The following is a 27955-nucleotide window of genomic DNA, read 5'->3' on the forward strand; positions in this document are numbered from 1 at the left end:
ACTCTGGCTTCTGCAAACAGTCCAAGGACAATCTGCTCCTTTCCAGACCACTTGGGGGGAAAAAAATACCCTTCAATTTTTTAAGTGCACATTTTGTATTTAAAAGACCACACACAGTCCAGAGCTTTGAAATTACATTGTGGGATTCAAAAGGATATTTTCTGGCCATAATGATTTATGGTGCTGCATCAGAGTCCTCTTTGAAGGAATGAGGTGAAGGCAATTGGCTTTGGCAGGAAGGGAAATGACCATCCAACGGTATGTTCAGACATCAGGTTTAAAACAAGTAAAGATGCAAGCATCACCACAGGATGTTGCAAAGATCAGAATTATAAAAAAGTTAAAAAATGGGATTAGACAAATTCGTGGAGACTGGGCCCACGGGCAGATATTAAACATGGGGATCTGGCTGCAGCCTCTGGCTTGTGAAGTTCCCGAATTCACTGATTGCCAGCAACTGCGAGGTTTTATAGAATGAAAATGTCTCTGCATGCCCTGTTGCTGTAGCCTTTCCACACGCAGCTGCCACCCACAACAGGCGATGTGCTGGTGCAGCCCAGGGTCTCCTGCCACCGGGGGACACGCTGACTTGCCCTGCTGAGCTGCCCTGGGCTGTGGAGGCGAGTGCGGCTGGCTGGACAGGGGGGCCTCATCCACTGCACGTACAAAGCTGCTCAGTGGACACTAAACACAGAGCAGGTGGGAGGGAGTGCCCTGCGCTGTGCTTGCTCAGGAGCAGAGCAGGTCCGTGAGTCCTAACGCAGCTCCTAGGAGGCTGAGAGCCACAAGAAAACGTTAGGTTTCCTGCAGGACTTCTGGCAAAAAATACACACACTCCCCCCATAAAGTCTCTAAGACTGAACACCATCATTGCAGCATAGTCAGCAGGAGTCCCCTCTACAAATCCAAAATACAGCCCAGGACCGCGAGCTTGTGCAACAATATCCTCATTCACATGGGCGGAGAAAAAGCGTGGGGAGAGCCTCCGGGCTGGGGAAGCTGTGCTCAGTGGAGAGCCTTCCCCCAGGCTCTCCAGCGATGTCCCTAGGTCTCCACACCTCGCCGAAGAACACCACAGACGTATTTTAAGAAGACGTACAATTGAGATCAGACTTCAAAAATACACACTAGCTTCTGTAAAACAGACACTCTGGCTGCAAGGAGCCCCCCACGTGATGCAAAGTGCCCAGTGTTGGCGAAGACCCTGCCCCGGAGGTTACCTACCCAGGTGAGAAGGGGCACCTCCTCAAAGCCTAGCCCCCTTCTTCAGTGAACCGCATTTGAAAATCTGGTTCTGGCTCAAAAAATCCATTGACCAATCTCTGCATTTTAATAACGTGGCAGCAGAGTCATCCTGCATTTTGAGAAGTTGTTTTTGTTCTTTTTTCAAGTAAATGTTCCTTCCCTAATACCTTATGCAAGCAGACATTAATGCCAGTCCTGTATAGCACCTGTAAGCCATCTGGAAGATGAATAGCTACACAGATGCGAGCAGCCTACCCTAAAGTTACAGCAATGAGAGATAATGATCCTGGCTGCAAAGGCAGAGCACTGTTCTCATAGCCATCTTTTTAAAGTCTTCTCTCAGCCATAACTCTTCTCCCAGCACTGTCACACGAAGCCTGGTCTCACTTCTCCTCATGTTTACACAGGTGTAAACCCAGGAATATACTCATTACAGTTGGTAGTTGGGCTTTTCCTCCTTTCTCAAGCAGGTGAGCGGCATTTTACCAATTCAATGGCAGGGTCGCTTTGTCGGCTAGCAAAACAATGAAAGGGACTCGCTGGACTCTGGTGAGGCAGCGCTTTAGCCCACACATCTTCCAGCACCCAGCAGTAAATGTCGCCACAGAGGGCAATGGCAGCAAACAGTCAGACGGTCCCCAAATCAGCATGTTAGTGTGTGCCAGTGGCAAACAGCTGGAGCATGGCCAGCCCTCTTACTCACCCCCTCCTTGATTGCTACAGCTTGTACCCAACTGTAAAAACACCAAGCACTGCTTACATGTGAGGCAGCAGAGCCTTAAGAGAGGTGAGGTGCACCGAGCAAAAAAGACGACGCGATGACTAAAAGAGGTGCTGGGGACCCCGGGGACGTGGGTGCTGCGTGCCACCAGGCAGTTCAGATCTCAGTTCTGCATGCCTTCCCGCACCACAGCAGCAGTAGGAGGCTTGGGAATCCTGCAACTTTTTTAATTAGATTGTGATGCACTGTAAGCTTTTGCTTTAACAGGTCTGGATGAGTTACCATGCACAACGATCTGCTCAAAAGTCACCCCGACATTAAAAATGACTGGAAAAAATACACCTAGAATTCATTTTAATGTGCATATTTAATGTGCAGGAAGAGGAAGGAAGCAGCCATGAGCAGCGCAGGTCCTGGGAGGAGTAGGGGATGCTGCAGTGAGGCTTTAGCAGACGTTTGGGGAATCATCTATGGCTCCAATGGCCAGCCAGGCTTGATTGGGTTTGTCAGGAGGCCAGAAAGCACTGCACTGGTGCTTTTTTTTAAAATAACAACAAGGCCGGTAAGAGCTAGTAGGGCTGTCAGAGTAAGGCTGCTGGAAAGGCCGGGGTGGTCCCCAGTCTCGTAAAATCTATCCCAATGGGAATAAGCAGGACTCTTCTCACTATTCACGTTGCAACACAGAAGTCTGCCACAGGGAGGTTGTGGAGTCTCCTTCTCTGGAGACATTCAAAACCCACCTGGATGTGACTGTGTACAACCTACTTGAGAGAATCCTTTAGCAGGTTGGTGGACGAGATGACCTCTAGAGGTCCCTTCCAACCCTGACCCTTCTGTGACTGTTTCTGTGACCCAAGCCTGTTATGTGTATGCTGACTGTAATGGAAGCCTAGGGTCACTGCTGCAGAAATCTGGGACAGGGAAAACCTTCTTCAGGTGGGTAAGTCCCATCCAGTACTCCCTCTAACTTCTTTTGGCTTGAGCCTGCCATCCAAGCAGAACTCACACTCCCACAAGCAGGTGTTTTCAGCAGAGAGGGGAACCCAAACCCCACGCCAATTCACCCAAAGCACCGTACCCTAAACACAGGGAAGCGCTCTCCTGCACCCAGTGCTCCTCTAGCAAATCCTCTCCGTAGCACCAGCCAATTCCCCATCCTTCCACCAGGGAGAAGGTATGAGAGCAGGAGAGCAAGCACACAGCCAGGCTGGGATCATAATGCGAAGGAGGGACCAAAGAGCACTTTCTAAAAAGGGGGTTCCCAGCTACGTGCTAGCCGCCTGCCAGCCATACTGAGTTGTGCAGTGGTGTGCCTAGCACTGCACCCCCAGAGACCTAATTTGCAGAGGCTGCAAATAATGAAGAATATATATTAAAAAAAATAAAATCTTACTAAAAATTTAGCTTTTTAAAAGGATTTCCTCAGTCATCCCATTTCACGTCTTTGACCACGGAGTAAAGGCAAGAGCCAGTTTCTTGTATATCTGCCACCACCACCACGATGACATCAGTAAATTCCCTGCAGGCTCTTTGTGAACTGCCTCTGTCTGCAGCTCCTGCACAGCACAAGCAGATCTTAACATACATCAGCAGATCCACTAGACCTCACTCCTGCTGTCAGCCCCAAGACATCACCTGCCATCCTCCTCCATCAACATCTACTTGCCTTTGCCACAAAACACCAGCCCGTATAACTCTGCAGGATGGATTTCTTTAGCTGGGAAGAGTCTGCCTCTCCACATGGTCTTTTCCCCTTGCCTTGCCAAGTAGCAGACAAGTTCTCCAGATGCCTCTGGCAGAGGGCAACCAGAGAAAGCAGCGAAGGAGCTGCTGAGCCAGTTCTTGGTCTGCTGCAAGCCCCAGAGGGATTTAGGGAGATGTACGAGATGAAGGAAAGCCTGTGCACTAATGGTCTCATGTGCTAGGACCAAAATAACTGCCTGCTCCTCTTGAACACAACTCCTACGTACCCAGCTTTAACAACATAGCACACACCTTTGCAGTAGTCATGAAGATGTGCTCTGACCTTGAAGCCAGGGCTCTTCCAGACCTGGACCTGCCACACCCGTTTGCAGGGAAGTGAACTGTGGGACCTTGCTAACCTTTCATGCCTCTCCACTGCAGATTCAACAGAGACAGTGCGTGCAACACACCGAGCCAGATACCTGACCCCCTCCCCCCGAGCACTCCACAGACACAACCCCAGAGAGACCTCCAGCTGAAAACACACAAGGAGGGGGATTAGCATGCCACAGATACCCCTTTTTTTTCCCTCACCATGCCTTTCCAACCTCTGTACATGACACGTACAGCTAATCATGATTGCTCCCTTTGATACTTAGTGATTTGCATCCTTTTGGTAATTATCCCATCACCTGCACAGAGCAGATAATTCAGTGGGCCTGCTGGCGCTGTTCAGCAGCCACATCCCCGGGTTATAAAGTGAAGTGCTGAGTGGAAAATTTTAATGACTAGGGGCTGGTGAAATCTTAAATTGATGGCAATATATGGTGAAGTCTCTTAAATAGTGTGAAATGCCCTTTTGGCTGGAAAAGGCTGGATGAACCTGTGGTTGATAAGTTGTTAAATTACATCCCATGGCTGACTGCTTGTCTTGGGAAGGTACCAAATGATAAGTGCGCAAATTATCGTTACAGCACAGAGTGAAACTATTTCCAGCAGAGATGATTTGATAAAAGAGAAGTTATTTATCATGATTAAAAATGGTACATTTGTACTTCTCCACATTGAACAGATCCTGAACTGGCAATCATCTTCTGCAAAGGTACCTGAGCCTGATTTAATGGTGGGGGGGGTTTCTCATGGAGAAAGAAGATTTTAATACCTAAATTGCTGTGTTTCTCAGAATTATTTCCTTGTTCATTGCAGGCAGCTTGATTTCAATTTTTTTCCACACCCTTTTGTCATATTTAACTTTTCCTAAAAAAAACCCAAAGAAGCACTCTCTCAAAACCAAGGAGGAAACAGGCTGCTACATGCAATGGTAGCGAACAGCTTTGCCTTCTACACCTTCATTTTGGGCCCCGCAGAGACAGGCAAGGCTTAAATTAATTTTCAGTGACTGGCTGCTCAGTGATGGAGGGAATTAGGTGGTAGAGTCAGTTTTGTTGGAAGAGACAGAATGACTTCGTTTAGCTACCATAGCTGGCAGCTAGCCACTAGCCACTGCCCAGTGACCTTTTGAACCTCTTAGGAGATGATAGCTTATATAGTTTATATTATATATATATATTATATATATATATATAATGAGCTTCCCATACAGCTCTACAGGGTACCAAAGCCATGCTGAGTAAGGTGAAGCTGGCAACATTCGGTGAGTTTAATGGATAAATGAAGGGTGTTACTGCGCAGTACCGTTATTGCAGGATCCTTTAGCTCAGGTCAGTTAAATGAAACAGTTAGGTGGGACTACCTATAGAGAACTGTAACTACCACACGAGCTGGTGAGAGGCTTCACTGGCACTGTTATACAGTAGCCCTTGCACGGGGAAGAGCCCAGTCATATTCCCAAACCATTCTCTTTCCCATTCTTTGAGGTCATAAGGGACTTGGCCATTTTTTCTTCCATGAAATGCATGCAAACTCCATCTCATGATAATGTTACACTTATAGTCCACCAAAGCAGCTAAACACATCTGGGCCAAATACAAGAATGACCGCTATGACTTCAGTGGGACTGCCTCACATGTGCAGAGTATGTGAAACCTAGTCTGCAGAACTAGAACCTCTTTCCAGCATTTCTTGAGGTCTTCTGAGGAAGACGTCATTGTTGACATTTTGGCATTAACTCACAACCCTGCTGTCTCCTATTAGTAAAGTAGTAGCTGGTTAGATTTGATTATCAAATCACCTGATCTAACTTTCCCTCTAGTATGGGCCAAGTGCTAATATGGGTGAGATATTTACCCTCCTGCAGTTCAGCTGAGCTCACCTGCATCTAACTACAGTGCCCCTTTCAACACAGCCTCAGCCTTGAACTGAAGTCTTCCAGAGAGATGATTCAGCACCAGTGTAGGCATTTCAAACAAAAGTACCTTTGAACAAAGGGAAAGAATTTCCATCCATAACTCTATGATGACAATGCTGCAGCACCTAGAGCACTAGTGCTTTCCAAAGCTCTATCTAGCACAATCACCAAAGGGAAGAAAATGTCATCCTGCACTGGCATGATCCCTTCTGGTAAGATCCCCATCCAAGAACTTTGTGAAGTTTTTCTCCTCTTGTATTGGAGGAGGTGAAATGCTATTACAGATTACTCCATTTGGTATTTTTTCCTTTCTTTCTCTGTTTACTTATATTTCAATAAAATGCTATGCCCATGAAAGTTAAACATTCTTCGAGATTTTCTGATGCTCAGAACAGGTAAATCCCCAATAACAGTTTATTCACAGGGAGTGTATTCAACAAGACCAGCTTAAAAGAAGAGCCCTGGAATTCAAGATCAAATGGAGAACCACAACTTTTTTCTTTAAATCTGCATACTCACCAGCCAAACAAGCGCAGGGCAGCAGTCGTATTTCATAACCAGGTTCTCACAGGGCTCCTCACGCTGCTCTGACAGGAGACAGCATGCAATATTTGTCTTCAGCTGCACCTCAGTATCAAACCCGGCTCCATCACGCCCCAGCAGACTTGTGTCTTCTCAAACCAGGGTCAAATTTGGCCAAGAAGCTTCAGTGAGAGCAGCACATAGATAGCCCTGAGCAAAACTCAGTCCTGTCAAAATGTCTGGTTTTCCTCTCCATTAAAAAATCATGTCCCAGCATATAATCACGCAACTGGCAGAATGTGGATCTCCTTTAGCATGCAATTCATCAGAGACCTGGCACAACTGGGGGCTTGTGCAGGAGTGGGTCCTCATCACCAAGAGCCTTCTGTGCCACAGAGACCAAAGGATAAAGTGGTACCCAGGCCCTCGCTACCCTTACTGACATCACCTGAAAAGGGTCCAGATGCTTAGAGCAGGAATTGCCGAAGGGACATTTTTGGTGACTTCCCTGCTTTGCTGAAGCACAAATGCTTTAAGGCAAATTACCTTCCATGAGAAAAGTTCCATGAGAGAGAAAATACTGGGGTGCTGTCACAGACTTGATTAACTCCTGCTGTGTGACAAATCTTGTCGTGTAGTGGTGAAAAAAAAAGGTGGGTGAGCTCACCTATTCAGTGTACATCAAAAGAGGGCAAACTATATATTGCTAAATGGGGTGCTGAGCAGCCCTGCTTACCTTCTGCTAGGCCCTTGGGAAGGAAAACTCGGGGTCATCCACAGCTCTGGACAGGAGTCAATAACCCAATAACCTGGCTGCCCTTCCATTTCCCAGCTGGGCACCTCCTCATCCACCACCATCACCAAGTTGGAAGGGAGAAATGAAAACAAATGGAAAAACTCAGAAACTGCTCAAAAACTGGAATTCTCCTCCTACAACTGACTTCATTAACCAGCACTTTAACAGAGTCCGGATTCCTTACAAAGACATTACAGTCTTGGATATATTAAAATAAGTCCAGCTGTTTGATTCCTAACAGTGCTTGGAAAACTCACCCAGGTCCAGCTGAGCAAAACACTCTCCTACTTGTTCAGCTTGAGGTACACTTAGAGGAATGGGGCTGGATTAAAGCAAGTGTTTAAAATAACACATATGAACAATTGGTTTGCTAATTCGGGCTTTTAAACTTGAAAAGATCCTTTTACAAACTCAGGGAGGACATAACAATTCTGATTTCCAACGGCATCACTAAGTGTAATTGCTGTCAGATATTTATGAATGGTGAATATAGGTACAGCAGATAACCTAGATCTTTATTGACTCAAACTATACACCATGAGTAGTAGTTTCAGCCCTCATGCGCTAATAAAAAATCCCATGCTCCATTTGTTTCTGCTCCCCTGTGTCTCCCTTGTAGTAACCCAGGGCAGTGATGGAAAGCAAGCTAATACTCACCCCAGTTTCCTAGGATTCCTTTACAAGACCCTAGAGTAACAGGGCAAGCTCTTAGCGGCATTCCTCATTAGTTATTTTGTCCCCACGGGGGATGAAATGAATTTTCATCCTCTTGACTCACAGAGCTGGAGAGCAAGGGCCTTAATCTCTGCTTGGGCATCTGCAGTGCTACCTGCACCAGAGGGAATGCCACAAAGCTAGAAAGCATTGGGAATGCAACAGTACATCCTAAAATGGATTAAGAAAGATCATAATGCATCAGAACAAGGGTTTGTCTAGCCCAGTAGCCTCTCGGACAGTGGTCAGAAGCAGATGTTTAGAAAAAACAGAAACAGGGTTTCTGAACAATGACCTTTCCCTGATACGCTCTCTCAGCTTCTGCCTGTCAGCAGTTTAGGCACTTTCTGGGTCTCAGGTTGTATTTTAGTTACCAGTAGATTCATCCTCCCCATTTCTACTCAAAACACAGCAATCTGAGCAGTTTCTGTCATATTTGAGTTACCAGCATGAAAAACTGAGGACTTACTTGTTCCACTATTTCAGGGAATCCAAAAGGACCAAGTTTGCAGGCTGATGTAGCTGATCAAGAATGAAACAAACAAAAAATGCTTATCACTTATCCTGTCAATTTGTTTCCTCTCCATCCTACCAAGGGACCTTTGCTGAGCAGCCACTCATGCTGATGCCTATGTTCCTCCAAGCCTCTTCCTTCCCCTACAATGTCTGCTTGCAAGGTCCTGAGGGTAGAGAGCAATGTAGTTGTACTCCGAGGGGTCTAACAAGCTCCTGGTAACTGGAAAATATATTTACCGATAGCCCTGTCTAGTCTATGCTATTAAAGTATGCACAGCTGGCTAAAACTCACCCATATTCTGCTCGGCAATTCACTTGAGATGGTTGACAACCAGCACGTAAATGACAAAGTTACTTTGTTGTAGAGGAAAAGCATGTGGGTACTTAAGATATTGATGAACTGGACTATAAGCGGATTATCACAACGCTATGAGTAGAGACTAATTTCCCAGTAGAAAAAGCCTTTTGAAATACAAGACAAAATGTCAATCCATTTACTAGTCACACATATTTAAAACATTTCTCTTATTTTGCTCCCTGTTACTGACTCTCGGCCTTCAAACAATATGGAACTGAAAAGAATGTCCAGCATTTAAACACCACATAACTTTCAGATGATCTGGATCTCAGAATTTGGAATTTTGGAATTTGGTGGAAAGGTAAACAGTTCATACAGTTCCACAGTCCATCCAAATCCCCTCTGGACTCTAAAAACATAAACACAAAGATTTTCCTTGGAGATGACTGCTTTGGGGCCAGAGGATTTCTCCTGTGGACTGACAGAGTAATCCAGGACCTTCTAGCTATACCTTGAGGGCCTCTGCCAGCCCCTTGTTTTATTTATTTATCCCAGCCACCTGCAAAATTCCCTTTGATTTTTGCGTGACAAAGAGAACATACAGTATCAAACTCTTACTGGAGGGACACCAGTACTTTCAGTTAAAATACAATGGCCAAAAGAAAAAAGAAAATACAACTGGAAGGAAGCCATGGAGAAGCCCTACGCATATTGTAAACACACAGAAGTCTCTCTAAGAAGAGATCTCTTGTTAATGCTTAGTGGAGAACTTAGATGATCTGTCTCTCTGTTGGGCAGATCACAGCTCACCCTCAGCAATCTAGAGGCGAATCACCCAAGCTGTGGATTCAGCAGCTCTTTGGGCACATGAGCCCAGTGCCATGCTGTCCGTGAGGCTACGCGTTTGCCTCTCAGACCGGGCTCTACCCTTCCCAAAGCCCTGCTGCTGGGCAAAGAAAATGCCAGGGTCTGAGGGCATGGAGAGCACACAGCTCTGTCATGTCTAACTGCAGTCTCTGCCTGGGGGGAAGGAGACCTGGGAGAACATTCCTGGTGTTAGGACTGGTTCTGTGTTTTAGCAAGTGACCCTTTAACTTAAAAAAATAGGTCCGGGAGCAGGGCCCGCGGTACCACGCTCTGTGATGGCGGCCCAGGCACTGGCAAGCAGGAGCCAGGCACCCCGGGGCTGCCATCGGCCCAGAGCCAGCTCCGCTGGGAAGGGGCTGAAATGGCACGGGGAGGGCCGAGCTGAGGAGAGCCCGACCTGGGGGGCGTTTCATGGCACAGCTCAAAGAGGCTGCTCCAAAACTAACTGAAGGCATGAGGGATATTTTCACCCATGTCTTTGGGTTAAGATTTAGGAGCCTTTTCAGGAAAATGCATCGGCACATGATAAATCCAATTGAAGATGGTAACATTTAACCACATCCTTAATTCAGCACTCACGCCCACATGCGTACCTGTACGGGAGGCTGACAGCCGCGCTCCCGTTAACTTCTACTTTTCAGACCATCCAACTGATCAGATCCTTATGTTGCCAGGTTCACCGAACTTGGCTGGAACAATACACAGGTTGCCTGTCTAGACATCAATCCATTTCTGGGGTAAAAAAAAAAAAAAAAAAGAGAGAAAAAAAAAAAAAAGAGGGGGAGAGAGAAGAACGACATTCTTTTAAGCCATTTTCATATCCCAGATCTTCAAACAATGCAATTTCACAGCTGATTTCAGGTCTGGTTTTGGTTTTGCCGACAAAAGCAGATATATGATTTTTAAAGCCATGTAAAGGGTCCCACTGAGGCAAAACTCAACTCCCCTGCCTGGCTGCCATCCCAGAGGATTGGGCCCGCCAGCGGAGCAGGTGGTGAGTGGGTCACCCGCGCCTGTGTGACAAACTGTGATAATTGGATTGTTTGGGGAGCGGGGGAGGGATGCGACCGCTGTGTACAAACCTCAGAAGGGAATTAAAAGCAAGCCTGCATCCTGCTTAATAGTGCTCTATAAAAATGCAAAGTGGCTAATGATAAGCAAAGGAAGTTCCATTAAGCCATGCGCCTGGCGCGAAGGGGCATCATTGACCCCGCAAAGGATATTTGCTGGGAACAGTCAGGCAGCAGAAACAGGTGCAGAAATAAAAGCAAACCAACGGCTCGTTTTAAACTCCCAATCTGCAATGTTAATGAACACGAGGGCCATGGAGAGCCTAAGAGACTAAAGTGGCCAGAGCGTAATTTTTCGTACCCATTGAAGTCACAGGCATGCTCAAAACCCCAGGAAAATCAGGAGATGGCTTGCCTAGCGCTGGCTGTCCATCAGTCCTGCACAGCGGTGCGCCACACTGAGAGCTAGCCGAGGTTATTCGGGGTGGGGTGGGATGGAGGGCAAGGAAGGAGCACGGGGAAAAAGTTCCTCTCAGCCCCAAGCACCCACCAAGCTGCAATGCGGTCAGTGGGGAAAGCAACTCTCGTTGGGCCGATAATGAGCTGTCCTCATTATAAGATTAGATGCCAGAGTGAACAACACCCTCTTAATAATGCACACATCACTATGACAACCATGGAGTTTGATACCCGAGGACAACTTTATTGTGCTTGTGAAATTTCCCTATTTTAAAAACACTATTTATAGTTATCAGACATAGATTCGCCATATCCACCCTCCTCCTCGTCTCTTCGCCTTCCTTGTTTCCAAGGCAGGATCGGCCAAAGTGTTTATGCGCCACTCCTAAGGTTAGCAAACTGCTGTCAAGTAGCAGCGCCAGAGTCTGCTGACACAATTATCCTGCTAGCCCATACATAATTAGTAAAGCTAAGCCCAAACTATATTAATACCAGGATTAATTACGGTGGAAGCATAAACAAGGATATTAATGCTATGAAAGTAGCAGTACGGATATTCGACAGCCCATATGCTTGTCTGTAGGACCACTAGGGATTGTGTTGAATCGGGAGCTGTGCGGTGCCCTGACTGTAATGAGAAATGAGAAAACTGCTGAAAAATTGATGCCGCCTGCAGATTGCACAATCCGCTGAACAGCAGGGGGTCGGCTTCTTACATCTCCCACTCTCGGTACAATATGCTAATTTCTGCATGCATACGAGTGTAAAAGGAAAGAAGAAAAGATTTCACAAAAGGAAAAAAATGCAAATGACAACCACAAAGATCACTGCAGAGAAATCCATGAGCTTTATATGGATTAACTGTGTTGGAGCTAGTGCTTGTCTGAGTTTAACCCTTTCTGTCCTAGACCCTTTGGCAGGTCCTTTTTGTGGTGCAGAGGAATACTTGCAGCTCCTTTGTGGGAAGGGAGGGAGGGAGGGGAGGGCAGTGGGGAGCTGAAAGGAGGGAAAGGATCTTTTTTGCTCTCTTCCATGCCTGCACTCCTCTTGCTTTAACACTGACAAGGAGGCAAGGGTCTGGAAGGGGGAAGTAAAGAGATTGAGAGGCGAGTTGAGAAAAGGAGGCTAACCAAATGTTGATAGTATTTGAGAGGAGACCAGTACAGCCCAGGCAGGTCCAGCTTTAACTGGGGGGGGGGGGGGGGACAACTAGCAACAGACCCTCTTAAGTCCTGCAAGAGCTCCTCTAACTCCCTGCGCCCGCCCTCAGAGCTTGACTTTGCAGCCTGTGGCCAGCAAGGTCCTCCTAATAACATGCTACAACATCCTTATCAAGACAACTACCCCATGATTATTTTCTAGCCCTGATTCACCACCTCTTCCTCCCAGGCAAAAGAAGCAGATGTGCTGGCTTGATGACAAGCCCATCTCTTTGCTGGAGACAGCCGACGCGCCGGTGGTCCTGTGGTTCCCCGGTGCGCCCAGAATGTGCACCACGCCTGCAGACAAGGGGCTCCAGCAGCGCCCAGACAATCCTGCTGCCATTTGCATTTGCCTTGCTCCCAGAGAGAGCCTAACTCTGCCCTCCGCCTGTCCCCCTCTGCCACCCATGGCACCTGAGGGAATCACTTCCACTGCAGCTCCAGGGAGCAAACCAGCCCCTCTGCCTTGCACGTAGTGCTGCCAGTGTGGGATAAAACCCACGGGTGTCAAATCTCATATAGATAATGGAGGGGTGCTTTGTCGATGCCTGGACCCTTCGGGTGCTGCCAGCGGGGGCCACCCACCTGATGGTTTATGCCCCTCTTGCAGCAGAACAGGAAGGCAAAGAGCCTCTCCTCCCCAGCCTGCAGGGGGGAAATACCTATGTTTCTGCAATAAGACAAATCAAAGCCTTAATTCTTCTCCAATAATTAAAGAGATTACTTGCTCTCTCTTTAGGAGCAGCAGGAGCAGCAGCAGGTGCTGTTATGCGTGGTTCGATGTATGCATAATGCAGTTTCTGTATGCAATTGCTGTGTCCAAGCGTGAACAGAAACCTTAGGAAATATTTGTCATTAAAAAGCTGCCACTGGTCCTATGTAATACAGAAAGCGCTCAGCAGAAAGAAGTTGTTTGCTTGTTTTAAATACTTTTGGAAAGAATTTAGCACTTCTGGAAAAAATATTATGGCTCTGGCAGCCCAGAGCACAAAGACTGAAATGCCTGTCTCATGCCCCGCAAGGAGAGAGATGTGCATCTTTGGAAGCCCCAACCTGGACAGACACTTGTAGCGAAGAGGAGAGGGGGCAGAGGAGAAAAATCTGAAGGCCATCCTTCCCCCTTATCTGAGGCAGAGACTGTGAGAAAGAAGGATGACAAATGTTTTGGGTTTTTTTGTGGCATAAATTTACCAGAGAAACTGGGACAACCAATGAACACCCTGCAGACTGGAGTACCTATGTGAATTTTCAACTCACAAGTGGAAAATATTTGTATTCCACTGGAAAGACTCCAATCACTTTCTCAGTGTCCTCGCATCCACTAACAATCTCCCCTCCTCCTCCTCCAAGCCTCTTTTACCCCCAGGACTACTTATATCAATTGCTGATCTTTAAGGGTTTTTTTCCCTGATTTGACTTAATTAATTTGATTTTAGCCTTTGTATCTGTGATTGCTTGTACATGCTCTTCTTCCCCTAAGTATTCTTCCCACCAATTGGTATCAAGTCTTTTCCCTGGTCTGATGTTGGAACCTGTACAAGCAGGTGAGTTCTCACCTGGGAGATCTTCACAGCGGATCCTTCTTCCCCTACAGTTGTATAATGCCTTCTAGATCCTGATTCAGAACATCACCTAACTCAGCAGGTCAGAACAGCTCTGACCCAGGTCAGACATGCAGTGATTGTATCCTACCTGACACCTTCTGACTCCATAGTCATAGCAGTAATAGCAATAACAGATGAAGAAGAGCAGTTGGCAAACAACGAGGAACATGCTCAAATACTTCTGCTTGCAGCTGAACAGGGGCATTGTTACAAAGAACAGCCATTCCCCTAATATTTGTGCCAGAAAAGTCCCTTTAGGTAGATCTTCAAATAGCAAACAAATAAGTAAACGAAGAATGAGTTGTTGTTGAGCAGTAACCATTTGGAATATTTGAATGCAAATAATTCAATGAAAGCAATGAATATTTGAAAACAACTTTTCTACTGTATTAGTTCAGCTCTGCCATTACAATAACCATCCTGAAGTTACACGGGAAGTCTAGGGGGGCACTAAAATTTCTTCTTTTTCTATCGCTCTGTTTGCACCAGCCTGACAGCCTAAGAAAAAAACGAATGATGAGCTTCAACCTTGTTGGAGTTAAAAAGTGTTTGGGGACAGGGGGAAGCAGTGTGTTTATAGCAGAAAGGCTGTCCCCCTGCATGATAGAGTAGCACAAGAAGCCACTGTTAGGAATATCACAGGAGGAAAACTCCACAACTCAGGTGAGAGAATGTCATGTTGGTAGTAATTCAGAGCTGCTATGTTTCAGGAACGAGCTGCCCACTCCTGAAACCCCTCTATGCAAAGCTGTTAGCTGGAGCCAGCCAGCTGGAGAAGACGAGGAGAATAGGGAGAGCAGACAAAACCACCCCAGTAAAATGGGGCAAGTGAGAAGGCTGCTGGTCCAGGCACCCCTGCAGCAGCTGTGGGGCACACGGCCACACAAGGCACTGGCACCCAGGGGCACGCAGGTGCTGTGGGGGGTACAGCACACTGCCACATCGCACCGCCCAGGCAGCATGGCAGCGCCTGTGCCAAATCCTCCACAATTAGTCAAACTACGTCAGATTAAACCAGCTCATTAAAGTGGCCTCTCGGATTTCTAATGAAGGCTTCTCCTTTATATAAGCTGGACTGGTACCCCTGGACTATACACACCTTTGATTTGAAACAGAAACAATGCCTAATTCTGCTAGTCTGCATTGGCATGGCTGATGAGCCCTTTAATTTTGATTCCCGATGCAATTTAACATTATGGTGGAAAATTCCAGTTTAAATAATTTTTACCCTTCTTCCCTCTGTTTTTTTGCATCTCTGCATCATCTCTGGGTAAAATTGTTTACGCTGTAAAACCAACCCTGCCTTTTTTTTATTACTTGAGCCTGGATCAGGTCACTGATACAGTCAAAAGCCCAGAAGCACAAGCAATCAGATCAGCTTTGCTGAAGGAGAAGCAGAGAGGCAGGGACAGAAGCCCTCACATCAGGATCGTCACTGAGAAGAAAGTAAGGGGAGCCACACACCAACAGAGTCTTCTAGAAACACCAAATGCTGTTTCCACCAGGGAAAGTAGTATTTTGAAATCTATGGCAGGGCAATGCAGGACATAGTTTCATCAGGGCACACGTCCATTTGAATTTGTGCTGAGCTCAGGAGGCCCAGGTGAGTTTGCATAATTAACAACCTGACCTTGCAACCTGAATGCAAATGCAGTTCCCAGTGAAGTCAACAGGAGACTGCTGTGTGTGAAGAAACCAAGGCTTGTATGAGTTTCATATATGGCAGTGACGAATTCAGCCATAAAGCTATTCATATGGTGGCAGTATTTTATTTATTTTTTTTTTAAGAACTTGTAAGGAATTCGTAGTGGCAGCGAAGTACAGATAGGCAGCGATGATTCCCCCAACAACACCTTGCTGCTGGTGCAAAAGCCCCCACATAGATTAAGCTTCGCAGAGCACTTACGCTGCCACAAGCCCCACTGATGACTTCGAAGAGGGTGACTGCTGAGGAGAAAAATAGTGAGGCGACGGCAAGATCCCCTTCCGGAGGCTGTGACAAACAACTTGAACCATGTGGAGACACATGAGCCCTACCTCAGATGTGCTAATGCTCTGGCTCCTGTCCAGGGAAGCCATCACACCACCGAGCCTCCCCTCCCCTCCCTCTTGCCCGGAAAGTTGTGTAGTGCCACTGCGCGCGCTGTCAGACAGATGCCCCTCGCCGCTCCAGCCCAGGGGAGCCCTGCACGGCACGGGGACGCATAGATGTGCACAATATGCTTCTGCCTGTCACTTGGCTGTGGCAGTGCTTTGAGTTGTGGTGGTTTTTTTCTGGATAAAAGGGGCTGCGTGAACATAAGTCCTGATTGCTACCCCGGGTTGCGTGCAAGCCCTCTGAGCGGGACTGATCTATCGCGGTGGGCAGTTCTCTGTCTGATGTGACCTGAAGTAATTAAAAGTGGCCCAGCAGGCTGGTGTCTCCCTCCCCCACCTCCCCTCTCGCTCTGTTTGCTGGCATTTACCCAAAACAACAGTGACTGATGGCTCCGAGAGGGCTGTCGCTGCTTTCCCTGCCATGATACGGCCATTGATCTGGCAGCATCTGCCAACTTATCAGCACTTACTTTAATGCCCTGCCTCAGGTTTGATGGGGGTGTGTGTGTGTGTGTGTCCCATCTTGTCCCCCCCAGTGATAATTGCTACAAAGAAGAACTCCTTTGTGAGCAGCCTGATGAGATCCAATTACCACCGTGCCAGTATTCAACCTTGGGAATGCTCATGACCACAGACTGACCTCAACCGAGGATGCTCAGCCCTCTGTCGGGGGGAGGGCTGAGGGCAGAGTGGACGGGCATCATTGAGCTCCACCAGTGACTGCACCTCTGTCTCAGGTCCATCACTAGGAACCTGCCTCAATGTTAATTCACAGTACAACCCTAAATAAAGGAACCTGTTGTGTGTTTCTTCTTCTTTCTCCCCATCTCTCCCCACCTACAAGGCATGAGGAAGAACCACATCAACCACCAACGTGGAGTTATACTCTGGAACTGAAATAATTGCACTAAAAGTCTATTATCATTAGAGCCTGGATGTGGTCTTTTGGCAAAGCATGAATGAACTCTAAAGCATGAAGCATCTGCTGTAGCTTCAGAGATGTGAAGTGGGTGTGCCCTGGGTCAGCCCAGGGTGTGCAAGCCAGAGTAAGCAACTCTCTGTGAACTTCCCCAGCAGCAAAGCAATCTTCATTGGAGAACAACCACCACCATTGATACACTGCTTTTCATGCAGCAGGTTCATCAGAAATGAAGCCTTAGATTGCAAGTTACATGAACAGTATGAAAAACTTGGCATGAATTGGCCTGGCTCCAAAGGACCCAATACAGCTCCATGGGAATCATTGCAGCTTCTGTGTACCAAGAGCACCTGGGGGATGCAGGAACCACAGACAACAGCAGTAGGGATGTCAGCCTGTTTTCAACAGTGTCCAAGAATACCGTTTTCCCTCTTTTCCCTGTTAAAGCATGATATAACTATAACTTCCCACAAATAACGAATATTTTATCATGGTTTTTCATTTAGTACTGGGCCAGGCTAACCAGAAACCTCATAACGCTTTCTGCTTTCCTTTTTTTCTTCCTATTTTTTTTTTTTTCTCTTGGCTTCTATTGTCCCATGGAAGTGTGCACATACAAAGCAAAGTGATACCTCTTTCAGGTCATGTAGGTACATGGGTGACTGCTCCACCAGGCACCTCGCTGGACACTTGCACATCCTGGGATGCAACCTGCAGACTCGCTCACAGGCTGACCCTCTTCCATGTGGCAGCATGCCAGCCTGCCCAAACTGAGCTGGCACACTGCCACATACTCACCACTGGTAATTGCATCCATGAGCTCCTCTGCCCTAGGGAGAGGGAATTACTTTTACCTCTCACTAAACACCTAAAAAACTCTTCTGGATCAGGTCTTTCATTGCTCACTTTCCACTCATCCATATGATCAGCCTATCATCTTCAGCTGAAAACATCTGACCTTTCTGACCACAGGCATTAAAGTATCATCAGCCCGACATCCAACCATCCTGAGAGCACCTTAAACATCCTGGGATTTGCAAGGAATATTGCAACACCAGTTTGTTGCCTTTAGGAAGCTCCTTTTTTTCAGCAGGGAGGAGACTCGAGGTGCTCGGCACTGTCTCCTCTGCTGCTTTTGGCCCTCCCTCCCTGCCCCATGGTGCAGTACAGAGCGGAGGGAAGGAGGCAAGGACACATTTGGCTGCCATGCCTCAGCCTTGCTGGGGGTTTTCACTGAGCACCACGTGCAGCAGCACCAGACGCACCTGGGAGCCACATGTGGCCCATCAAATGCGCGTTCGCCAGCCAGCACCGCAGCTCCTGTTGAAAGGAAGCCCCAGCCATGCCATTTTATCTCGGGCCTGAGAACACCTCATGAAACCTGAAACTCACATTTCACCCAGATGCAGCACTGCTGCTGCTGAGGCAGCGGAGGCAGGCTCAGGGCCAGGGGCTGTGGTGGCCCCGCAGGCACCCCGCTGGCCCCAGCCCAGCAGACCCGACTGTGGCTCACCGCCTGGGGCCAGCGAGCAGGCTGAGCACCAGGGAGCTGGAAAGGCAGACTGCTCTTCGAGGATGGCATGGAGGTTTTGTGCAGCAAGCAGGACTCCTGACCAGCACCACCCTATGATAAGCTTTTTGATGAAAATTTGAATTTTGAAACAAATATATAGAGGCATATAGACAAGATGCAGGAGAGAAATGGATTTTCTTCCCCATTTTTGCTGCAAGATAATGAGACATGAAAAAGTCTTTCCTCTGCTTGTGGGTTAGGGTTTTTTTATCCAAATGTCAGGATGGTCCAACCCGCTGCCATGCCAGCAGGACTTTTGAACATCTAATAAACACTGTGCTGTCAGGTTCTTCAATCTTCAGTCCAAGCATTGACCAAATTTTGTCAAATCTTTATGACCGCTTACCCCTCACAGTGTGTTTTGGCTCTTAGACCCAGCTGACCTACATGCAGACAGCCACCAAAAGCGGTGGAAGGCCCTGCCCTTAGCCCAGTGTCTGTCTTGCCTCCCTTCTGCTAGCACGTGAGGCAGCGAGGTCAGCTGGAGCGGGGACCTAATCCACATGGACACTGCTCCTACCAAAAAAGTAGAGATGGTTTTCCATCCAGATCAGTCCTCTCCTCGGGCGGGCTGCACAGCCACCCTTATGCTGCTCTCAGCTGGCTGCCAAAGTGCACAGCCCCTCCCTCAGCTGTCGGGGCGAAGTACACCATAGCATCCGCACCAGTCTCAGTGTCACTCTCACAAAGGAAAACGCCACATGCCAGGAAATTAAATTAGAGCGAGCAGCTTGACAGCATCATTTCTTCCTCATCCCAAATGAATGTTGCTATAGAGGCACAGGGACAGGGACAGGGACAGGGCAGCAAAATCTGCCACGTGCCCAGACTGGAGAAGGGGAAGCAAGGACCTTTTATAGAAATCTAGGCCTACTAACCTAAATATTTCCTTTTTTAATTACCACCCTTTCAGAATCTAACCACTCAAGTGGTAAATGTGTGTGTTAGGATTACTTGTGTGATCCCTTTATTTAGGGAACACCAGCGTCCAAAGACGGTATCCCTTTCACCTGTAGAAAATCCTGTTGCTGGGGCAGAGGCTGCATTTTTTATAAAGTTCCCAAAGACTATTTGGAGACATCCCCAGTCTGGTGAGATTACAAGGAAACACTTTGTTCAGAGCCGCAAGAACTCTTGCTGCCTCCCAAAACAACGGGGTAATAATGAATAGCAACTGTGGGTCAGATGCTCAGCTAAGAAGAACGGGCATCACTTGTCAGTCCTCAGCAGAGCTCGGGTGGCTTACACCAGCAAAGAACCAGGGTTTCTCTCTCTACCTGAGGATATCTATAGAGGATTCCTTATTTGCTGGGGTGGCATGAAGTTGTTATTGCCACGAATTTGGGATGCCTGCTCCACTCATGACTAACGAGGCCACAAGTGAGTCATATTAGTAACCCTGGCATGACTGACACTTGGATTTTTACTGTGCCACACCACTGCCTCTTGTTTATGCCAAAGGATTTACAGGCACAAACCCTAACTCTGAGACTTTAATAAAGTCTGCTTTCTTAATCCCTCTCCCTATACTGCTAATTTGCCTTAGCAGAGACCTAGGAGGGAAAAGAAATACAAATGGTGCATTTTAAAATGTCTAAGCAACTCCCTAAAACAGCAGTTCTGTCAGTCAGTGTCATAACTTTAAAATCTTGTTTTTCCAATCTGCCACGGTTGGAAACACTTGCTGTATTCCTCTGGAAAGGAGGAGATCTCAGCCATCCGGTAACAGAAAGCCTTCCTTTCAAGCACTCATAATGATATATATTGATATTTGCTTCTTACAGCTGTCACTGTTTGGGGAACTAAATATTGTAAATACAGCAAAACCAGCCAGCAGACTAATTGATTGATTGGATGGTTGATTTTTGAGTGGAAACGGGATTTTGTATTTGAAAAGGAAATTTTTGCTGTTGGTCAATGTGGAGAAGCTTAAAGGAAATTGGATAAGGTATGAAATCTCAGATATATGTCCTCATTTACAAATAGATAAATTTCTTCTAATTTGAGTTGAGACTTCCAGCTACGTAATCCCAGGGGAATTCACAGCCGAGAAGTTGTTCTCGAGGAAAATTCTGCGTAAGCTACCAAGGCCAAAGACTGAAGTGATCAAAGATGAAAGTTAGATTAAGTGCAATTTAGCACCCGCTTAGGCAGCTTACCGCATGGGTATATGATCACCTCATAGGGTATAAATATATGCATGTGTGTGTATTAAACAACAGATATAAATCTGAGAACAAATTCACTTTACTATTTCAAAGCTTGGCTCTACAGGAAAATTACACTGCTATAAACCAAAGTGTGAATCTAAACTCATGCAACTACTTGGGCACCGTCCTCTGTGGATATCCTTACTCTGGAGCTGCCCGTGTACTGCGGTGCAAGCAGATGGTTAAGATTTTCCACCGCAGTCAGTTCCTAACTCTACCTCAGCTGTAAAAGACAGCTTAAGTGATCTAAACCACAGACACAAAACATCTATTTATTTACACTGGCTGCTTCATTTCCACCGCTACATGGAGTTAGTTAAGGCTGAATTGAAAAAGGAACCACTGGTATCTATGGAGATAGTTCAATAAATATATATTGCACCCACAGCCACAAACAAACTTGTTTTCACTCGGGAGATGAATGTGCCCAGGCAAGTGGGTCTAAGAACAGTCTTGACATTTTCATTATGTTGAATAAAGGGAGAAGCTCAAGAGAGAGGTCAAAAAGCCTGGGGAGGTGGAAGCCATGTAAAAGCTGCTTCCAACTGTGTGTAAAATGGTTAGTGACTCCAGTGTCCTAACAGCTGGACACCGAGTTGGCAGTGTAGGTGCTCCTGCATGCCAGTTTCTCATGGGGCAAAGGACAGCTTTCCTTGAATTGCCAAGCCTGCTCCAGTGACCAGGTATTACTGAAGAGGTGACAGGCACTGTGACTGGCAGGGCTGGTTTGTTTTCAAGGTATTAGAGGTATTATATTCAGTTCCCAGTTAGTGACAACTGCTTGGACTTAGATCCTCATGAGGCTCTTACTCTTGTATATTATTTACAGCGTACTTCTTTTCCAGGGGCAAATGTCTAAAGATTTTGTAGTTGGCTTTTTTTTTTTGCACAGAAACAGCTCTAGCATATAGAATAATCTCAGTGAAATGGATGGAAATGGAGGCAGGAAGGGTCGGAAGAGCAGCTAGGAAAATATCAAATTTAGCTAATAATAAAACAAAGTGTCCAGACGATTTCTTTTCTTTCTTTCACTGGTGACTTTTGCCAACAGTTAAATATCAAAAAGGAGACAGACCAAAACCTGTGACGTGAACAGTTCCTCCCTGCTCCTCTACTAAACTTCAGGGAAGTTCAGTTCCAAACTTATTTAGCTTTCTCCTGTTTGATATTAAATGAAAAATCCTAGCATTCACCAATGATTACATTCCTCAGCAAATCCATCTGCTGCTGTGCTGTTTCCATGGAAGTTGAGCTCATCAGCTTTCTCACTAGTTTGATGCCCATGCATGAGTTCAGCCAACTTGAAGGCATACCTGAGAAACCATAAGGCCCCTTTCTTTTGTAGCTTGATACCTGCACCCTACACAGCTCACTGCAAGGCTGAATCCCAAATCAGTAACTTCAGCTAGAGAAGAACAGCTGTGCCAAGGCAGAAAGAGTTTAGCTAAAGAACCTGTCCTTCATTAACATGCAAGCCCATCATGAATTTAGGAACGAAATTCTAAATCTGTACACTTCCCACCCACTCTCATTACCAAGAAAGGACAAAAGTCTCAAGATGCCAAAAAAATGATGTGGGCCGTCCCTCCCCAGGTTTGTTTATTGGGTGTTTTGGGGAATGGTCAGCCTGCTGTCCTGACCACTGGTACCCCCATGCTGCTCCACTAAGACCCCTCTGGAGCTCGCTTCCTCCTCAATTTTGTCAGCATAATTGCACATGAAAGGGCTCTCTAACCCAACTGTTGAAGTTATGAGAGCTACAAAAATAAATGCAGTGCTGGAAGTGTTGAGGCTGACCCAGATTACGGTGACAGAACTGGGTTAGGGAGCACCTCCAACCTGCAGTTATGCTGGCAGATACAAAGTGGGAATAATGTTTAGCAGCATGGAAAAGGGCAGCTGGGGCACGGGGTGCTCTGAAACTGGGTTCAGCTGAGGCCAGAGGAGCGCATTAACCCTTGCTTTAAACAGCACCTGCTGTGGAGGGAGCATCCCATTTCTTTGCTCTGTGATGAACTCTCCCCTATGGTACGAGCATTCAGGAGGCTTTTCAGTGATGACGGCAGCGAAGCTAAAAGAAGCAATGGAGAGAAAAAGGGACAGGGTGAGAAGCTGGTCAGAGGTGAAGGTTGTCCTTGCTTTAGGGTCTAGTCAAAAGACTCTAAATTACATACATGTAAAAGAAAAGCCCTCTTCTTTTTCCAAAACTTTAGAAGGGGATGGGTTTTTTTTTCAAACCAACAGAAGCTCCAGGCTAGAGATGAACTCTGCCATCTCAGTGAACACCTCTGAAATGAAGTCCATCCCTCACTCAACGTTAGTGTTTCCCCCTCTCCTAGCACTTGCTACAGCAGCCACTTGAGTCAGTGAATGCCAGACCCTTCCGTGTCTCTGCAACCTGACTCTGGTCACATGTTAGAAAAGATTGTTGCAGATAGGAACAGTTACTACAGAGAAAATAAGGTTCCAGTTTCTTGGAAACCTTCTGTGGCAGGTTGTTAACCAAATGGTATTAGAAGTAAACATTTTTTCACAGACATGGAGAAATGGGCAAAGCCTCTGCACTTCTCACTTGGGTGAAGCTGGGTGAAGACCAGGAAAACGGGGAGTGGAAAGTAACGAGCCATCCACCAAGGTAAAACGGTATGTCTTTTTAGAGAGAGGCCATATGTCAGATCCATCCCAGAAGGTGAAGCTTAGTAGGAGAGGAAGACATGACATGCAAGAAGAGGCAGAAAGGCTAGCTCTGTTTTTCAAGACTACCTGGTGCTTTCCTGGCAAGGTGCCTCTGGTGAGAGAAGTGTCTTGCTCAGACATCTCCATTCCAGGGAAGTCACCACAAGCAGGCTATGTGGCCAGAAAAAGTCTTCCTCAGCACTGGAATAGTATTAAGACATGATATCAAGGGGAAGCTATTTGCATTCGGTAAACAAGTTGTATGACCTCTCTGTTGTTCCTCATGAATAATATGTATGTACGGTGATACAAAGCACTCCTTTAATAGAAATGTGAGACCACTTTGAGGGTGTTGGTTTTGCAGTAACCCCTGGAGAGACTGGGCTCTGGGTCATATCGCAACAGAGCCACTACCCTGTGACTGATTAAAAGCACCTCTTATTCCTAGCAGCACTCCCTCGCGTCTGAACTTTACGATTCAGGTAATGAGACCAAGGTGATCAGAGATATTAACAGACATCATGTCTAGCTGGAAAATGGGAAGCCGAGTGCAAACGTGAACACCTCCCTTAAGTAAGTTTTGTCTGTGAGCTTAGTGAAAGGACTGAAGTGCAAGGGAAAGAGAGTCATTCTCATTTCCAGTAATATTTTATTGATTTACTTCACATAATGCAGTTCAATAACTCATCCCCCAAACAGATGAAACTTCAGCTCCATATAAATAGGTATTAATCTCAAATAAATTACTGACGAGTCTTAATTAAGCAATAAGATGGAACTGCCCGTATAGTCGGGCTGATTAATGGCACACCTTGGACGTGCACTGAGGCATAGGGAGGCGCAGGGCAAAATAAAGTGCTTCAAGTCCACCCATGGCATGAAATTAATCAGCAGAATGGCAACTCTAAACCCACCCTCAGGGTATTGGCACAGTCAAGAGCTTGACTGTTGCTCCAGCCATGACCATGCAACTTCCAACTGTTCGTTTAAAAGAAAATATTGCAGAAAACAAGTCCCTCAGATTCTTCCAAAGTAGCAGGCCATGTGATTGCATCGCTGTATGCATCTTTCTTATGAATCCAAATAAAACATGCCAGTAAGAGCAGCAGAAGCACGGGAGGTGCATAATGCAAGAAACTCACCAAGTAGAGCGACGCCTTTGCAAGTCCCTGGAATACGCCGTGTTCTTCAGTGCAAGCTGAAAACAATTCTGCACATTTCAGAGGGCATCGTTCTGATTTTGTTTATGGCGCTGTAAATTAGGAGGGACTCCATGGAGGTCAAGAGAACTAAAGGAGTGTGAAATTGATGCAAGGGAGAGAAGAGGGGGAAAAAAACTCTGTATGTTTCTCTCCTTGCACACTAGCATCAGAGCCTGCTTCCTGGTTTATCAAAGCATGCTATAGCCCTTTCTATTTCCTGCTAGAAAAGTAGACTATTAGCATACAGCTGCATCTCTTAGGAGAGCAACACAGAGAGAACTGGAGTTTTGGTGGAGTGTTTTTCTGTTGGGTTTTTTTTGTGGTTTTTTTTTTTTTCCCACACAGGCAATATAAAACACACAGAAGAAGGAGACACAACAAAGCAGGTTCTCAGCTACTGTAATTCAGTGCAGCTTCATTGTAGTCAGTGGAATTATACTGATTTACAGTAGATGGTTAATTTACATCAGTCTCCCCCATTCCTCTCTCCCCCTGGGTCCAGAGAGGTTGAAAGCAAGCACTGAAGAGAAAACAATGTGTAAGGCCAAAGAAATTCAAGTGGCAGAGAACCTTGCAGAATGAGAATGCACCAATATTTAACAATGCAAAGGCTGTGTGCCAGAGAGGGAAAAGGGAGACAGAGGACATTCCCAGGAAACTAGGAAAAGTTTCCAGTGGAAAAGGCATTGCAGCTGGACGGTCCTGAATTGCTGGCATCACCTCTGAGCCTCTTCTGAGAAGAGGGAAAAGTACCTTTAAGTGAATAAATGAGGGACTCCCACCATACTCTACACACTGAGATTATGGATTCATAATTATGGGACCTCACTGGATTGTGAGGAATGCCATTCCCTCCTCACTCAGGATCTTTCTAGTCTCCTGTATCCTGGGGCTCTGCATGCCTCCATTGCTACTGTTCTCCCTCTGCCTCACTGGGATCCCTCAAGACCACAAGACCTGCCTGGCATCTCCTTTTGGTTTTTTTCTCCTTTCCTCCTATGTCCCTTCATCACTGATTTTGTGAGCTTTGCTTTCATTAAGGTGGGAGGTAGGTGAAAAAATAAGCCATTGGCCATTGATTATTAGCACTAAGGGCTTCAGCCACAAGGATAACTCTTGTTGCTGATTAAAATACTGACTGTGGCTAACAAATCACTTTCTAGCTTAATAGTACTCTTCCTGCATGCTCTATTCATCCTTCCAATCCAAATGGAAAAGTCCAGAGCAAGCTAGAAGCGTTGACAGCGAAAATCAGACCTTTTACAGGACTGTCACAAATAAAGCATTTGTTTGGAACAATTTCTCTGAATCAAATTAATACGGTAGGTTGTTACCTGGGGCAGCAGAAGACCAACCAGGTCAGTTCTTCTATCATGGCCTGCTACAATACAATGTGCAATAAGCTCTGGCTGAGGTGAAGCAGGCAGGCAGAAGTCAGCAACCTCTTCAGCCACCTCCACTGAATCCAACTGACAGCGTGAGTCAGCTGGTCTTGAACACGTCAGGATGCCCTGCTAATTTTCCTCCAGACTTCAGCACTTGGCATTTTTCATCCAAACACCAGAATAACAGGCTGCATATTAGAACTCTTTTTACTTTCACGATTCACTCTGCACTTCAGCTGCCCTCTGTGCACACATGTACAGACACACACACACACACATCTGAGCTACTGGCAGCCCAGCTATATCCATCCCAGCAAAGCCCTCTAGGGCAGATGTAAGTAATGCCAACCAAAACTGTTTTGGGTAGTGCACCTTTTAGTCTGGTTCACTGATGTAAATGAACTCTGGAAGGGAAGAAAAAATGTTTGGTTTTATGCTTGATGTTGGTTTAACTGCAGCTGCCACAAAAATATAGCTGGAAATGTCACAGCAGAATCACACCCTGACTGACAATGAAATACCAGCCAACGTTTCTAGCATAAATCTTGCATAAAGAAAGTACCAATGTTTAATTTCTAGGGCAAAGGGAAGTGGGCAGACCCAACAGGCAAGAACTTAAAAGAAAAGAAAGAAGAAAGGCACTTTAGGAGAAAACAATTCTATTATTAACTAGATATTAATTCATATACATTAGCAGATAGTGCTGCATCCCATTAGCAGTCACTCTTAAAACAGTAAGAATTTTTCTGTCTAAGGCCTCTGGATAAAGCTGCCAATTGTTGAATGCAAAAAGCTCCAATGAAAATATTTAGTTTTGGCAGAGACAAGGCCACCTACGAGGCTTTCCATTTCCCTTTTTTCTCCTCCTTCTCCCTCTCCCAACCCCCTTGCAGCCATTAATTTACTAGCAGCAGCTGTGATTGTCTGAGATATGCAGAGAAGCGTAAGACCATCCTGTGCCTCATGCCAATGCTGTTAGTTCAGGAATATTACAGGATTATTTTTTAAGATGTTCCTCCTGTTGTATGCAAGGCTGGAATTGAAAAAAAGGAATTTAAGAGGATTTGCATGCAGTGTGTTTGTTATTCATTTTGTTGTTGCCACAGCATGTGGGATTTGTGTGCATTTAAGATATCAACTTAACTATGTTCCCTTCACTTCATTACTTGTGTTTGCCAGCTGATGGGATGCCAAGGTGAAGTAACTGAATCAAAGAAGATTTAACGTAAATACCATTTATAATATGGGGCAAACAATGTCATACTACCGAGGTGGCTAGAGAAGGGGGAGAGGAGGGGAGGAAAAGGGGTATCATGTGCTGTTTGAATAGAGGGTGCGTCTCCAAAAGACTAATGAGAGGAGAAACCAGCTGTCCTGACAAAAATCATCTCAAATGCTGCCAGAGGCTTCTGTTGTCATCAGTCCCTTCTTTCAAATGTCTTTTACTGTGTTCTGAAAGGCATTCCAATCATTAGTTATCCTTAGGAAGAGAACCACAAATAACTACTGCATTGTGCCGTAGATTGGTTTTCTCCCATTTACACTGTTTCTTTACCAGATAGGCCTTATCAGATTTTGCCTTTCATCTTCTCACTCTCAGATTTTTTCTTTACAGGTACCAAGAAGGTAAAGACTAAAAAGTAGATGCTTGGTGTATAAGCACTGGCTACATACTCTGTGCCCTACCTTCTTTTTTTTGAGAGCCCTATACAGTTAGGTGATGTGTTATTCACACGGTAGAGCTTTGCCAAGGGGCAAGTATGTGACATTACCCGTACTGTTTTCTAGTTGGGAAGATAAAATCTGCTGTCACACATCTATCTAAAATTTCACAGTCTTGAGGAGAGGGACAGTAATCAGTAGTAAATGTTTTAGAGAAAGGAATGAGACATCCTGTTCTTGAAAATAATGAAATAACTTGGACCTTGAAGAACAGATTTCTATCAGG

General features: G+C 46.1%; 1 protein-coding gene across 5 annotated transcripts in view; it reads right to left on the reverse strand.

Annotated features, from left to right (window-relative positions):
* Positions 1 to 27955, reverse strand: part of KIAA1143 (KIAA1143 ortholog) — a 67832-nt gene that overhangs the window by 10942 nt on the left and 28935 nt on the right. Inside the window, exon 4 of one of the 5 annotated variants that reach the window (XM_040590224.1) lies at positions 10370 to 10402. The exons of 3 other annotated variants lie outside the window; for them this stretch is intronic. In XM_040590224.1, coding sequence (XP_040446158.1) covers positions 10385 to 10402 — 18 coding nt within the window. In that variant the 3' untranslated portion in view covers positions 10370 to 10384. Of the gene's footprint in view, positions 1 to 10369; positions 10403 to 22779; positions 22816 to 27955 lie in introns of those variants that run through there. One more of the 5 variants, XM_040590223.1, reaches the window with a different exon arrangement.

Source organism: Falco naumanni, chromosome 4, assembly GCF_017639655.2.
Source record: "Falco naumanni isolate bFalNau1 chromosome 4, bFalNau1.pat, whole genome shotgun sequence".
Lineage (NCBI taxonomy): Eukaryota > Metazoa > Chordata > Aves > Falconiformes > Falconidae > Falco > Falco naumanni.